At 48.1% G+C, this 14871-nt stretch overlaps 1 protein-coding gene and 1 long non-coding RNA gene across 44 annotated transcripts in view; one reads left to right on the top strand and one right to left on the bottom strand.

Annotated features, from left to right (window-relative positions):
- Positions 1-14871, bottom strand: part of LRRFIP1 (LRR binding FLII interacting protein 1) — a 146430-nt gene that overhangs the window by 49110 nt on the left and 82449 nt on the right. For 18 of the 43 annotated variants that reach the window (XM_058299836.1, XM_058299835.1, XM_058299834.1 and 15 more), the window contains exons 3-7: positions 8341-8358; positions 5183-5230; positions 3800-3844; positions 3238-3288; positions 517-555 (exon numbers count right to left, since the gene is read on the bottom strand). The exons of 16 other annotated variants lie outside the window; for them this stretch is intronic. In XM_058299836.1, coding sequence (XP_058155819.1) covers positions 517-555; positions 3238-3288; positions 3800-3844; positions 5183-5230; positions 8341-8358 — 201 coding nt within the window. The remainder of the gene's footprint in view (positions 1-516; positions 556-3237; positions 3289-3799; positions 3845-5182; positions 5231-8340; positions 8359-14871) is intronic. 9 more of the 43 variants (XM_058299838.1, XM_058299815.1, XM_058299809.1 and 6 more) reach the window with 4 other exon arrangements.
- On the top strand, positions 1155-4299 carry LOC131279096 (uncharacterized). Its single transcript, XR_009186423.2, has 2 exons — positions 1155-2878; positions 4158-4299. It is a non-coding gene; the product is annotated as an uncharacterized lncRNA (long non-coding RNA).

A 14871-nucleotide genomic window follows, 5' to 3' on the forward strand; every position in this document is an offset into this window, starting at 1 on the left:
AATCTAAAGCTTGCGATTTTGAGACTGCAATTGAGATTGTACTTGGAAGAGAACTTTCTGGCAAGAGCTGAATCTTACATTTCACCTGGATGAATAGGAGATTAGAAAATATTTTTTCCTTAGGCAAAATTAATTTTTTAGCCAGAAAATTTAGAGGTTTGGGGAATACTTGATTTAAGTTCCTTGGAAGCAAGACGCTCTCTTTTCCGTCTTGGTTTCCATAGCTGCTGGCACGACGGCAAACAGCCGGTGCTCACGGACTGTCCAGGAATGCGTGGCGATTCCATGGCCAGTCCACAAGGCCCAGAGCCGGAGAGAGCCCGGGAGGAAGGTGCTCTCACGGGTGCACCTGCCCTCCCAGGTGGGTGGCATATCTGTCTTTTCAGACAAAGACGTGCGTGGCTTTTTAGGTAAACACCAAGTGGGTTAGTGGAAATGCCAGCTGTTTTGAGTGGCATCACCGCATGCTACTGTCAACCACTCCATCCCACAGGGGAGCTCATCTGACTTCCTCACCCAGGCGTAGGCACCTCCATACTCCAAGTCAGGCTGTGACTGTCGAAATAAAAGTGGGAGAGGGAAGTGACAGAAAACAGATGGGCCAGACATGAATGAAAAAGCTAAATAAGTGAAACACAGGAAAAGCATTAAAAAAAACCCCCAAAAACCAGTAATCTTGAACATCTCAACAAAATCACATTTCTTTCATGATTTCTAGGCTCTCATGTGTATCTTATAATAAAAAGCATTACAATAGTGTGGGATCTACCATAAATCCTAATAACGAATAAAACTTCCCAGCCAGATGTTGGTTTGATTCATGAAATCTGAAACAGTTTGAGCAGTCTTCTTTCCTCCTGTACACATTATATTCCCTCTATTTTAGGGGAAAGTTTAACAGATGCATCACTGGCCAGTTTTTAAGTAACAAAAATGAAAAACTTATGATCTAGAATCTTCTGAGGGGAACATCCACGCAGCACCAGGAAAGTGAAACTCCCCCGTTTTGTTAGGGTTTATCAGCCTGTGGGGTGAATGAAGAGGTCCTGTGTTTTAGGAAAGTGAGGTAATAAAAGACAGAATCTTAGAACTTCACAAAGTAAAGATTTCAGAACATTGAACTGCATAGATAACAACACAAATCAACACCCATAGAGACGGAGTAAGGTATGGCTCCTTGCAGTGGCCAGGCGGTTGCCGTGCTCCTGGCCGACTGGTCAAGGACAAAACTTGTGCACATCCTGGCATCTGGAGAGCACACAGCCCCTGGGGAGGGGGCACTGGCTTTGTGATGAACGACAGTGACCCGAAGCAAGACTCTTCACCCGTCTGCCCTTGTCCCTGTACCTATAAAAATCAGAAGGTCTGACTTTCCTCTCCAGAATCCAAGCTCTCAAGTGCTGTGGTTTTTAGAAGAGAGTGACTTCTTTAGATCAAGTGCATAGCGTGAAAGGGTACTTCAGCAAACTACTTTGGCTGGGAATGAAAAATCCTATTCACGTTTGCTCTTCCCCTTTCTCCAGCTCTTATTTAGCATCCGACCTGTGGACCTTCTCTATGAAATGTTATACCTAAAAACAAGTATGCTTGATAGGCTGGCAAAGAAAGGTCTCCAGCAAAGAAATTCTGACTTATTTCTGGTTAAAATAATTGAAAATGAAACGAATGGTAACGGATCACCATAATACTAACACTGCAAGAATTTTAAACTCTTTGGGGTCAGGAAACTTTGAGACTTTTATAAAAGCAACAGATTCTTTTCCCAGAAAAATGCAAGTATACACAAAATCTTGCATACAATTTCAGAAGGTTCACAGATCTGAAGATAATACCTTTTGATGGCGAGTTTTGGATTATGTCTCCAATTTCTTTCCTCGTGCTCTCTCTTGGCCCATGTCAGTCAGTTTTTGCCACCAGTGTTTTCATCAAAAACCCTCTTGTCAAGGTCACGATGACCTCCAATCTTCCCCCTCCCCTTCCTCCTTCATCACTACCTATCTTTCTCCTTGAGACAGTATTTTCTTCACTTGTTTTCAAGATACACATTCCCCTGGTCTGTTTAGTACTTGCAATTTCTGTGCTTTGTCTATAGATTCTGAAAACTGAGTTTTACATTTCTAATATTTGGGGTAAATAAATCTCATTTACTCAAGAGTGAGTCACATCGCAGCTTCTGTTATCAGGGAAGTTAACTCTGTGTCTCTAAGTCTCTGCTCTCTCAGGAGTAAGTTCCAAGCACCAAGGGGCTTTCACTTGCTTCACATCTGAACGCCGATTGCCTGGTAAAAAGCACTGCTGATCTGCTTTCGGCACCAAGAGGACAGCAAGTACCTGACAGTGGTTTAGCAGCAGAACAACGGTGGAGCTACCTTTTATAGCCAGAAAGAAAAGAACTAAATCAAATGCACTCCTAATGCATATCTAAGAAGTCTAGGAGTGACATTGTGATTTCACTGTACAGTCCTTAAATAAAATGGAAAGGCTATACTGAGATTAAATTATTATTAGCAGCGAGACACAGTTTCGCCCCCTTCCTAAACTAAATTGACAGCTTCAGATTAATTTACTGACTTAAAGCACCGAGGGAACAACAGCTTCTCTACTTCAATTCAGACAGAATAATGAGGTTGTGTGGAGCATTGAAGGAGAAATACACATTTGCATTTTCCAATCATGTAAGCCGACAATGATGAAGTTTCCTTATATTTTGTAAAACGAAAATCTCCTGTTCTCGCTTCTCCAGGCCAGCGCCTCCTTCTCACCAGGCAGCCCACGGCAGCTCTCGAGGAGTGACGCAAAGATGTCACTGAATAGCAGTTATTCAAAAATTCGACCTGCGAAGTTACTTTAACTGGACCTCCCACTTACTGGGGAGCAGGTGCGTAAGGAGGCGGCAGGTTTACTGAACGGTGAGGACGTGTCTTCACCTTTCTGCTCGTCATGCTAGGAGTGCTGACATGGCCGATAATTGGGGTTTGCCAGTTTTGTGGGGTGAACAAATATAAAAATAGTTACAGCTCCCACTCTGGGGAGAAAGGCACACGGAAAGTGCCTTTAAGATCTGAAGCAACAAAGAAACACGGTCCCCTTGGTCAGGTTTTAGGGGAGCATCCTGGCAGCCAGGTACGACCACCGGGCGCCGGGGATGGCGAATGACACGTGTGAATGGGAGGATGGACAGGCAAAGCGCTTCCACGGGGAACTGTACCATGCAAACTCGGCATTCTGGTTACTGACCCTCAAGCTTCCACGACTACTCACTGACACGCGCTCATCTTCGTCGGAAGCCTATGAAGAGAGAGGACGAGAGCAACCATGAGGCGCCGACAGCATACACAAAGAAACCAAAGCGCGAGGCAGGGGGCTGTGGCTGAGCCCGTGCACAGGGGAGTCAGGCGCCACCCCGAATCCCAGAGGAGGGAGCCCCAATGCTCTGTACACGCCTCTGGGCACGCGGGGTGGCTTCTGGATAACACCGGTTTAAATTAAGCTCGTTAAAGTGCTCTTACTTCACCCGTAACCTACAAATACATAATCTCAGTGCATGTTACTGTCCCAATTATTCTGTGTTTTTGACAGCAAAAAAAAGCACTGAAACTGTCATGAACATATTAATATTCAAAAACTCCCCAAGCACACTGCGAGGGCTGCGTTTTGGGCTGTTTTGGTAATAACATCAGCATTACTGTGCGAGTATTAGATGCTGTTTTTCAATGCAGCACGAGTGATCTAGTTCGCCGCTAGAAGTACATTCTAGACCGCGGTGAAGTGCCTGCGTGGGGAAGGACGTGGTACTGACCGAGGTGCTCCGCCTGGATCTACGAGAGTAGCGCTCACTGTCTTCCTACCAAGGCAGTGGAGGAAACGGGATAAGAGTTAGAGACAGACAAAAGACAAAAGAAAAGCTTTAGATGCTCCAGATGTAACAACTTCCAATATAAATGTCAAATACATATTTTTTTGCTTTCACTTAAATGTTTCAATTAAACCCCTGGGGGTGGGATATTTACTTCTAAAGGGGAACCACACAAATAACTGCCATATTTCATTGTGGCTTTAAAAACAAGTGGGGGTGGCTGGTGGCTTGGCCTTCATTTTTTCCAGCCCCTGTAATATGGTCCATTGAAATCAAGCTCCTTTTTTTCCCTTATATTTAGAACCTTATGCTCTTCTCTTTGGGAATCAGAAGATACATCATTTCCGAAAGACCCAACGAGGATCTGACTGTATTACATAGGCACGTAAGCTTAAAACGATGGTTTGCACATAATAAAGGCTGGAGGTAGTAATTTTTCACTACAGGAAGTGTATGCTGTTTATATTTCAAGAACTACCCTCTTGTAGACCAGTCACAGGTTTCTAAGACTGTAGGAGATACTTTCACGTTTCCTTATGTATTAGGAGCACGCAGAAGGGAGTTTCCGAGTTGGCCAGGTCCTCAGAGCTAGAAGCACGCGACGGTGGCCGTGATTCAGTCCAAGAGGCGACAGGCCCGGAGAGAAGGAATGGGCTTGGCGGGAGGAATCAGTGGGAGAAGGGGCGGAGGCCACAACCTCTGGGGCCCAGATAGCAAGCAGGACGCCCGCTTTGGGGGCTCACCGCGTGGCCTCCGCCTCGTCCCCAGGGGGCCGGGGGGAAGCAGCTGTTCTCAGTTCGGGCAGGTAAGGGGACGTGGGAAACCGGCTGAGGGGGCTAAGGGACTTCCTCCCCAGATGACAGCGGGCTAGCGGGCGAAGGAAGGAGATCCTGGTTTCAGCGGGGCAGTGGGCAAGGCGAGGAGCTGTGTAAAGGGGGGAAGGGGGGGCGGGGCGGGGGGGGGGCACTGGAGGGGGAGGGAAGCCGGGTACAGTGATTCCTGAGCTCCAGCCATGCCCACCCAAGGGGCTGTCGTCCACCTGTGACAACCACCCAGGCCCTCTGCTACAGGGGGGCTGCGGTGGGAGAGGCCCCCACTAACTGCTGGCCTGCACACTCCCGGGAGCCTGGCCGGGACTATCCTGAACTAGGCTCAAAAGCCAGGTGTCTAAGCCAGCTGAGATCAGGTGCAGAAACTCGGGGGGTGGTGAGGGGGGGCGTCTCTCGGTATTGAATTAGGTGCAATTGGAATACAGCTATATAATTAAACTGTTGAGAATTAAATGATAAGTCATTCAAATTTCTTAAGGTCTGATTCAAGGCATACCATCCACTGCTCGATGTCACCCCACTTTGTATCCAGCCCATAATATTTCTAGAGACAGAAGGGAGAGAAAAATTAGGCAAGAAGTGCAACAGGTAACCGCGTAAGGAAGTGTTCTGACATGCATTTCCAAACTGCTGCCCGAGCCACGCCATCGAGGTTGCATGCCAGGGCAAAGCAGTGAGTAACCCACACTGGGTCCCGCAGAGGAAGCTGCCCCCACAATCCCAAGCAAGTTGTGGGCCTATGAAAAGGGAGACCCTTCTTATCCTGCCCCCCGCCCCAACCCAGAGGCCAGGCCTGAGGCGGTCCTGGGATGAGGAGCCCAGGGATCTAAACTCAGGGCCGCAGCCTCCAAGCCCCCGTAAAGCGGAGCATGCCTTCAGAGCAAATGCGTGTGCCCGGGAGAAGCGGAAGCTGGGGCCACTGCCCTGCTGCTGCGGAGGGCTGGAACCGCCCAGGGGCAGGGGCAGGCCGGCCCGAGCGCGGGGCTCCCAGCACACTGGTTTCAGCTCTGCTAGCTGCACTCAGTTTAGGGACACGAGTGCAAACTGGACGTGGGGGGAGAGCTTTGGGGCAGCCTCAGGAGAGGCTCTGTGCGGGGAAGAAACACGCGTTCAGAGTTGACTTCTCTAATACCGCGCAGGGTTTTTACCGCAGTGGCCCAGGTGAGGGTTAGAAAAGGAGACTTATGATGGCTATCACTGTCAGAGTAAGGAGAAATTCCAAATTAGGTGGGAAGGCAGCTGAGAGGCCCGAACAACGGGGTTTGCTGTTTCTCTCTTTTTCCTTAATTTCCACTAAGAAAAGCAGGGAATAACCAACCAAACGGCCACCTTACATAACACGGACATGATTTTTCTCTTTACACATGAAAATTCTGGAATCAGAACTTTAAAAAAATGGGTGCTAGAAGTACAAAACGATTTTTGAAATTGTTTTCCAATTACCATAACATGCTGGGTTTAGTTTCCATTTATTTTCAAGGGAGGCAAGATTTACAACGCATGGCTCCAAGAGAGTCTCACCCTTCTTTTACAGACGGCAGAAGGTTTTTAAGAAATGCAAGAGGAAAAATTAGGAGGGAGAATTGAACAATGCTTTAAAAATTTAACTAAGAACTCTAATATCAAAATCTTTCTACAAGTCACTTTCCTTAGAACATAAATTCAGGAACACTTCACAAAGTCAGGTTTTAACCTGAAATGCAATTGCTTCAAGCTGTTTTGCATTCACTTCATTGTGAAATTTCAGATTTTTCACTGCCTCCTTCTCTCATGGCTCAATGACAATGACAGAAGGAAAATTATGTTTTTAAAAATAAGGGGGCCTATGTAAATTGACAATAAAATTATTTGAATTCCAAAAGAAGTCCGTATTATCAGTTTTTCTAATTTCATGTTTTCCTTTTTTTGCTACATTCTATACCTGTATCAATATATAGTGCTTTTTTCATGATAAAAATAAGCACGAGTAGTCAAAATCTTTCCTCTGGCTCATGGGTACCGTGTAGGTCCATGGGGAGTCAGGCGGGGCAGGGGGGGGGACACCTCGAGAAAAAGTGAGTGATGTTAGCTAGCAGCACCAGCACAGCACACCCCGGAAAGGGCAAAACGTTTCCACCACAAAGCTCTGTGATTAGCCGGTGAGTCATGCAGAGGGCAGCCAGGGCCAAACTGAAGCAAAGGTGCTTGACTTTCAGAAATAGCTTTAATTCCATCAAAGAGAGACCACTGCACAAAGCAGCCAAGTGGGCTGTGAGAGCAGCTCCACTGCCTCCCCTTCCTTTCACAGGTCCTCGAGACAGAAGAGCCTGCCCTTCCCCGGGCACACCTGGGCTACACCTGGGCGCACCTGGGTCACTAACGCGTGTATCTGCTCCCCCACCGAGGATCCCCTGGCATCCTTTACTTTCACTTGGCATACAAAGTAAATGCTGAGTAAGTTCTAAAAATGTACGTATGCCTGGTGAGTTAGTGAAATAAATAAATAATAATAATAATAGGAGGGGCCCAGGGGAAGGGAAAGCGACAGGTGGAAATGAGCAGCTAGAGTCCCTTCTAGGTTTCGGATAACTGTGTCTGTTCTGTCGGCTGCCCTCCTCTCTCAAGCTCTTAACGCGACTCTCCAAGCGTGGTGCGGAACTCTGTTTTCAGAAAAACTGGCATGGTAGGATAGATTCTGGTACCTCTGTAACTGGCTTCTTTGCTCTCTCCAGGATAGCCAGGGCGCCGAGGGTCAGGGCAGGCAGGGAGGCCCCTCGGAATTGCAGCGAGCAGGGGACTCCAATGTGACAGATTTTAAGCTGACAGTGCTTAAAGGGCCTGCACCTTCCAACTTCTGAACTTAAGTCGCCTAATTTTCATGCTTTTAACTGCTCTTAAGAGAAATATAGTTGTCCTTTTTTATCTAGAAACTAAATAAATTTACTTTAAAATCTGTTATAGATGTCATAAGTGACAAACTGTATTCACTTACAGCAAACACTCACTGTACCCAAATTCTACAAATTCTTGGAGAACCTGCTCACTCCTTTCTTCACTGATGCGGGATTATCACTCACTGACTGGGTTGTTTTTCTCTCTATTTGCTCTGTCTGGTCTGCTCAGTGTATTTAATTTCCAAAACCCAGATGCTTCTACAAAATACTAGAAAAAAGAATGCAGGTTAGTCCACAATATTCTGAATATTAGGCAGGACAGGTGGTTTTTATTCTTCTATCATCACTCTTCCATGCAGATTCTTAACTTGCAATGGAATAATCCCTTAGTGCATGGTAATTTGTATTGATAGTTTCCAAGTTTTCTAATAAAATTATTTGGAAGGAGAATATTTCTCTTCAAATATCTGATTTCAAAAGGGTTTCCAAACTCTGGAATTTTATTTTATCTTAGCATTCTTTTTTTTAATTTTCTCAAAGAGCTCATTTTCCTAATTTCCTGAGGAAAACAGAGATGAGAAAAGCACAGACATTTTCATGGGGATAGAAGTGGGGAACCTAAGATTACTTGTTCAAACAAATTCCTCAATGGAGCAAAAAAATAAGCAGTGAGAACCTGTAGCTATCTTCAGTGAAAGATGTTATTTCTGAAAGGCGACCCGGCTGTTGGCTAGGAAAAACCAGTCCATGCAAATCAGAAAATAAAGAAGGAAGAGCCTACCTTTTGAACCTGATAGATCTATAGAGAAAGGCAAAAGAAAAAGCGGGAAAGAAATATAAAATCAAATTAAAGAAGTAGAAACGAAAGGTTCTGTATGTACCTAGAAATGTGAATCAAAGAGCCAGATTTAAAAAACAACAGCGAATACAGGTAAAATATGAATTTTTTTAAAAACAAAAAACAAAAAAAAACACCAACATTTGAAGCCCCAGTTGAAAGAATTAACTTCATCACTTATCGCACTTTTCATTGTAGATATACTGGTGAAACACGGGCACACCTATAGGAACTTGTACCAGAATTCTGCTACTAATTGAATGCAGAACTCTATATAAGCTTCTGTTATTATCACTACCATTAATGGGAAAAACTACTTCACCTTCAATTCAAAAATTTTTTCACACTGGTAGAAGTTTAACCAGAAGGTAGGAAAACTTAATTGGAAAATGAATTGGCGAAATTCACAAATAATGAAGAAAGATGCTTCGGTGTTCTGGTTCGTGCAGATACAAACCATACCAAGAAAATTCTAGTTAATTAGAGGGGTCACTGCAATAGAACTGAAACGCTAAAAAAAAAAAGTTTATTCTCATACACTAACAAAACTGTTTTTATCAGAGGTTCCCCCTAATTTTGTAGTTACCACTAGATAAGACTGAGATAGCCATTCATTCGTTTGCTCGTTCATTCATTCATTCACTTGTTCATCCAGTCAGTCAGTCAGTCAGCAAAACACTGATTGTGTCAGGCACAGTTCAAGGCGCTGCCAAAACTGTAAGACCAGACGATTGGCACGATGTGGGGCGGGGCTTAGTGAATATACCAACACCCTAAGAAGGCACCCAAATGGGCAAGTTGGCAGCAATGAAAGAGCCACTCTGGCCGCCTTATCTCCATCGTTTTTTCCTATCAGTGTAGCGTCTCCTCGGAAGTTGAAGGGTCCCTGCTTACCTAAGCCTCAGTCCTCACCTCCACCCAGGTATAAACACCAGGAGAGCGTCCTGGGCTGCCGTGCAAGGACCGGCTTCCTATGCAGTCCAGGTAAAGCCGCGGCCCCAGGACCTTAGGACCTGCTGGGATTGACCCCAGACCTGCACCCCTCAAATGCGGGGTGCTCTGCAGTCCTTGCCTCTCCTTGGGCTCAATTTTTTGCTCTCCCTGGGGAGCTCCAGCCCCACAGCGCCCCCAAGCCAGTGTTACCAGCTTCCTGCTCCCCGGAGCATCCAGAGGCCTCTGCGTCTCCACGGGACTGAATTCTCAACCCTGCTCAGAAGCACCTGTGTGCAGGTGCAAGGCGCGCCACCCAGGTGCAAACAGGGGTCATGAGTCTCCATTTTTACAGCAAAATATCAACCCTCCTAGTTAAACACTGGTCTTCCAAACGGTGTGACCTTCTACTTAATCGACTTAAAATGCCATTCCCGTGCGCTCTCCGACGGTTGAGCCGCCATTCTAATGATCTTCAGCCCAGAGGTGATTTGCAAAGAAGAGTTTGGGGAAAGTGTTCCCTGCACACCGTCCCATCCTAGAAGCGTGTTCCAAACCCGTGAGCTTCGAGCACACTAGCTTGTGTCTCCTCTCTCCCCGTGTATACACGTGCACACACGTGCACACCCTCCCCTTGATTTGGATCAAATCAAGAAACATAGATAAACACCTACTGCTTCCTGCTTTTTGTAAAATCTCACAAACAAAATGGTCTATTTGGGGGTCTAATATCCTGTCCCTTGGACTTATAACCAAGGAAAAAAATCTTTCAGACTGCACCCCCTGTATAAAATGACCAGGATTATGCGGCTTGCTCTATTTCCCTCTTCACTGTGGTTGCCAGCCTGCTCACAGCTACCTTTAATCCCAGGTAGCAGATTTACTCTGCCTTTTTAAAACATTTTGTTTAAGAAACTGATTTTTTTTTTTAATTTTTTTATTTTTTATTGACTTTGTAATATTACATTAAAAATATATATGTGAGGTTCCATTCACCCCCACCCCCCCACCCCCCCTCTCCCCCCCCCAACAACACTCGTTCCCATCATCATGACACATCCATTGGATTTGGTAAGTACATCTTTGGGCACCTCTGCACCTCATATACATTGGTTCACATCATGGCCCATACTCTCCTTTATTCCATCATGTAGGCCCTGTGAGGATTTACAATGTCCGGTGATTACCTCTGAAGCACCATCCAGGGCAGCTCCATGTCCCGAAGACGCCTCCACCTCTCATCTCTTCCTGCCTTTCCCCATACCCTTTGTCCATTATGTCCACTTTTCCCAATCCAATGCCACCTCTTCTATGTGGACACTGGATTGGTTGTGTCCATTGCACCTTTATGTCAAGAGGAGGCTCAGATTCCACCTGGATGCTGGATGCAATCCTCCCATTTTCAGTTGTAATCACTCTAGGCTCCATGGTGTGGTGGTTGTCCTTCTTCACCTCCATCTTAGCTGAGTGTGGTAAGTCCAATAAATCAGATTGTAGGTGCTGGAGTCTGTTGAGGCTCAGGATCTGGCTATCACATTGTCAGTCCAGAGATTCAAATCCCCTAAATATATCTTAAACCCCAACATTAACTGCACCTCCAGCACATTAGCATGAAAGTCTTATGAAGGGAGATCCCATCTGAGTCCAGATTCATCACACATAAACACCATTTCCAAAGAGGGGCCATCTGCCCTGGTAGTTAACCCCATCGGCCATGACCATAACTCCCATGGGTCTCTTTAGCCCTCAAAGGAACCAATATCTGGGGGTTGTATCTGCTTTATCTGTCTCTCTGACTCTGCTCAGTTGTGCATGAGGGCAAACCTTCTGCCAGCCTCCAGACTCTTTTTTAGAAACTCGTAGCCATATAAACTCATTTCTCCTTTCCATTTCCCCCTTACTTTAGGTCAAACAGCATTTTAAAGTCATGGTATTTTATGTAGACATGGATATTCTGCTGATCCGCATTGAACCTTCCGTATAAGGTCATTTTCCAGTTGCATCATCAGTTGGTAGTTGATAGTGGTCCCTCGTTGCCAGGGAGGCTCATCCCCGGGTGTCATGTCCCACGCTGGGGGGAAGGCATTGCATTTACATGCTGAGTTTGGCTTCGAGACTGGCCACATTTGAGTAACATGAAGGCTGACAGAAGGAAATTCCCAGGCACAAAGTTGCTCTAGGCCTTGTTATTATTTTGGGTTTATCAGCTCACAAGCATAGTCATTAGTATCAGGGGCTCACTGTTGAACCCTCACTCCCTCCCGGTCCCCACCACTGTACCTGGGAGACTGTCGCTGCTCCCCTAGGGACCACGACAGAGCACCACTGGCCAGGAACCCAGTACCCCCCCTACTGTGGTTTTTAATTGTTGCCACTATGAGTATATCCAAACATTACCATGCACCCTGGACATATGTAAGAAACTGATTTTGAGACAAACTTTGCAACTGGGTCTAGACTTAAAGCTTGGCTCAGCCATTTTAACAGAAGCAGGAAATCTCTCAGATTTCTCCAAGGCCTATAAAACCTATAAAATACAGATTATATGTGAAAGCCCCCAGGCACCGAGCCGGGGGTTCCCCAAATGCTCACCCATCCCCTTCTGCCTCCAAATGGATCTCTTTCCACAATATTAATAATATATTCATTCCTTTTTTACTTTAAAATCTTTCAAATCCTTTTTTGAAGACTAAGTGGAAATAAGAATGCTCTCTTATTTCAAGGAGCCCAAAGTTATGATAGCAAAATCGCTATTTCTATAACGCAGTGGACAGCTGGGTTAAGGGGGGCCATGCGAGCCCCCGTGGCCTGACCTGCCGCAGCCGGGGGGACTCCTTCCACTGTGGCCCCCTCCTGCCCTGGCACACCTCGTAGGGGGCCTGTTTCTCACCTGCGTGTTTGTCCCCCCACCTCCAAAGAGGAGGCCTTTCCAAGTCAGAGCTGCCTCGGGTGAGGGACCCACTTGCGGGGGCTCCCGAGGGAGCTGCTCGAGCCTTGCTCCTGGCAGGTGTCCTCCCCTCGCTGTCATCTGAGCGTCGGGGCTGGCTGGGAGCCCGAGTCCGGCAGGCAGCCCAGTCGTCACGAGGGCCTTCGCCCGTGAAGCCACAGAGCGGGGCGTGTGAGCGCAGGGGCTGGACACGAGAAGCAGAGCTGACCTGTGCGCTGGCGATGAACAAGGATGGTGGTGTTTGCCCAAGTCGCTCTCACAGGGGCCAGGCTTCTGGCCTGGCCCTCAAACTGGACAAACCACACATGACCTGGACGCTGCCCACGGCTGGGGCCCCAGACGAGCGGCCCCATGCCAGGAGGAGACACCGGGCCCAAACCGCCCAGGATGTTCCTGGGAGATATTCCGCGGGGCGGAAGCGACAGGACACCTGGCTTTGCAGTCAAAGTGAAACGTGCCGTGACAACGCGGAGCCTTCTGATGGAACTGGCTAGCCCCTGAGCAGCTGTGTGTGACCAGGCAGGCGCAGGCTCTGCCGGGGGCATGGTCTGGCGAAGCCCGGGCGGCGGGGAGTGTGGGCCTGGAGGGCAGGGCAGCCTCAGGGTGGGCTCTGCAGGACACAGGCCACCTGGTGCCCTGCAGCCCTGGAAGGCTGGCTTCCCTTTCAGTGTGCGAAGTGGGTGGTGGCACCACGGCCTCGGGGGCTGCTGCGAGGATAGGAGAGCTGGCCCCAGGGGCCCATCTGGCAGAGGGGACCCCGCAAGTCTCCCCAACATCCAACCCCATTTTTACGATACCACTATTAGATGGCCAAGACCTGGTTTCCCGTCATTGAATGACTATTATTTTCTGCAGCTTTGGAACACTGCGAGTGAAGACCGCAGCAATGGGTGACTCTTAGGGTGTAGAATTAAAACACGAGAGGGAAGCGGGTGTGGCTCAACAGAGAGAGCGGCCGCCGACCATATAGGAGGTCCAAGGGTTTGAAACCCAGGGCCTCCTGGCTCCTGTGGTAAGCTGGCCCCCGCGCAGTGCTGCTGTGCACACGGAGTGCCCTGCCATGCAGGGGTGCCCCTGCGTGTGGCCCCTGAGCAAGGAGAGCCGCCCTGCGCAAAACCGTCCAGGAGTGGTGCCGTGCACACGGAGAGCTGACGCAGCAAGAGGACACAAAAAAGAGACACAGATCCCCAGTGCCGCCTGATGAGAATACAAATGGACACAGAAGAATGCACAGTGAATGGACACAGAGAGCAGACAATGGCGGGGGGGAGGGGTGGTAAATAAATCTTAAAAAATTAAAAATGAAACACAAGAGGAGACAAAGTAAGCCTGACTTGAAAAGGCAGCTGGGATTTTGTCATGTAATATACCTTAATGGATTCAGAATAAGAGAAATACTCAGTTGGACGGTCTCCGATAACGACTACTTATATCAGATGCAGAGCGGCGGGAGCTGCTCAGTGTCACGGAGGATTCTAGGCTCACGCTTCTTGGACAGGCGTGTGACCATGGCCCCCCAACAGTGAGCGCCTTCCCCCTCCCCACCTCTCAGTCCAAATACCCCCTCTCCGGGCACTTTCTCTAAGATGCTTCTTGGATGACTTTGCACATGCTTCTTGGATGACATGGTCAATTTCATGCCCCAGAGTTTATGGAAGTGGATGAGCCAGCTTCCGTTGCTGAGCTCAGCCGAGCGCGCCGCCCTCAGCAGAGCTAACGGGGAGGGGGCCTCATGCTAAACGCCGGGCCTTGCCAAGCTTCGGTTTCCATCCCAAAGTTCACCACGTGAGAGTGAAAATTCAGAAGGACCTTTTCTAATTGGCTAAAGGTAACCGTCGCACCTGGCCGTGTCCCCTCCAGGTCACCTCCCCAGGTAGGGATGGAACCAGCCACCTCTTTCCGAGAGGGAAGACTGCCCACTCATCGTCCTTCTCCTTGGGAGTGTGGTGGGATCTGCCAAGGTTTTACCAGAGAGTGGAAATTCAGATTTCTATCTGAAACCTCACCAGTTTTAAACATCGACTCGACTTGTGAGCTGGCTCCGGGGGCCGTGCAGGGACCTGCGGCTGAGAGGCGGCCCCTGCGAAGGCAGCTGGCTGCGTCTGCCGAGCGAACCCTCGTAACAAGACAGGGCCTCGGGGGGCTGTTGGGGGACCCGGGGCCTCGCGGGGCTGTGGGAGGTCCCAGGGCGCCTCGCAGGGCATGGCCCACGGGAGAACATGGATTGAGGGGGACTCGTCGCACTTGGTGTGTTGCCTCCAAAGTCACGGGCGACCTTACGACTAATAACCGCCCGTTTGAGAGCACGTGCTTCCAGCTCCAACTCAAGATTATGAAAGCAGGTGGCACGCCGCGCTAACAGGTGTGCAAACACATCGCCCTCCACTTTCCACGGAGGGCAATTCCTTCCGTGACGTCTGTCTGCGACGTTTATTCCGTTCCCCATGCCGTGTACGGGCTTCAGGTATTGTGAAACAGATTTAAAACTATGAAAACCACTGGGGAAGTATTTTTAAACAAAGCAATTGTGTCATTAAAAAAATCTATTCTCGTGTCACAATTTAATTCTGAGGCTCCAGATTCCAGCTCAACCTTTG

The sequence above is a fragment of the Dasypus novemcinctus genome, chromosome 7 (assembly GCF_030445035.2).
Source record: "Dasypus novemcinctus isolate mDasNov1 chromosome 7, mDasNov1.1.hap2, whole genome shotgun sequence".
In the NCBI taxonomy this organism is placed as follows: domain Eukaryota; kingdom Metazoa; phylum Chordata; class Mammalia; order Cingulata; family Dasypodidae; genus Dasypus; species Dasypus novemcinctus.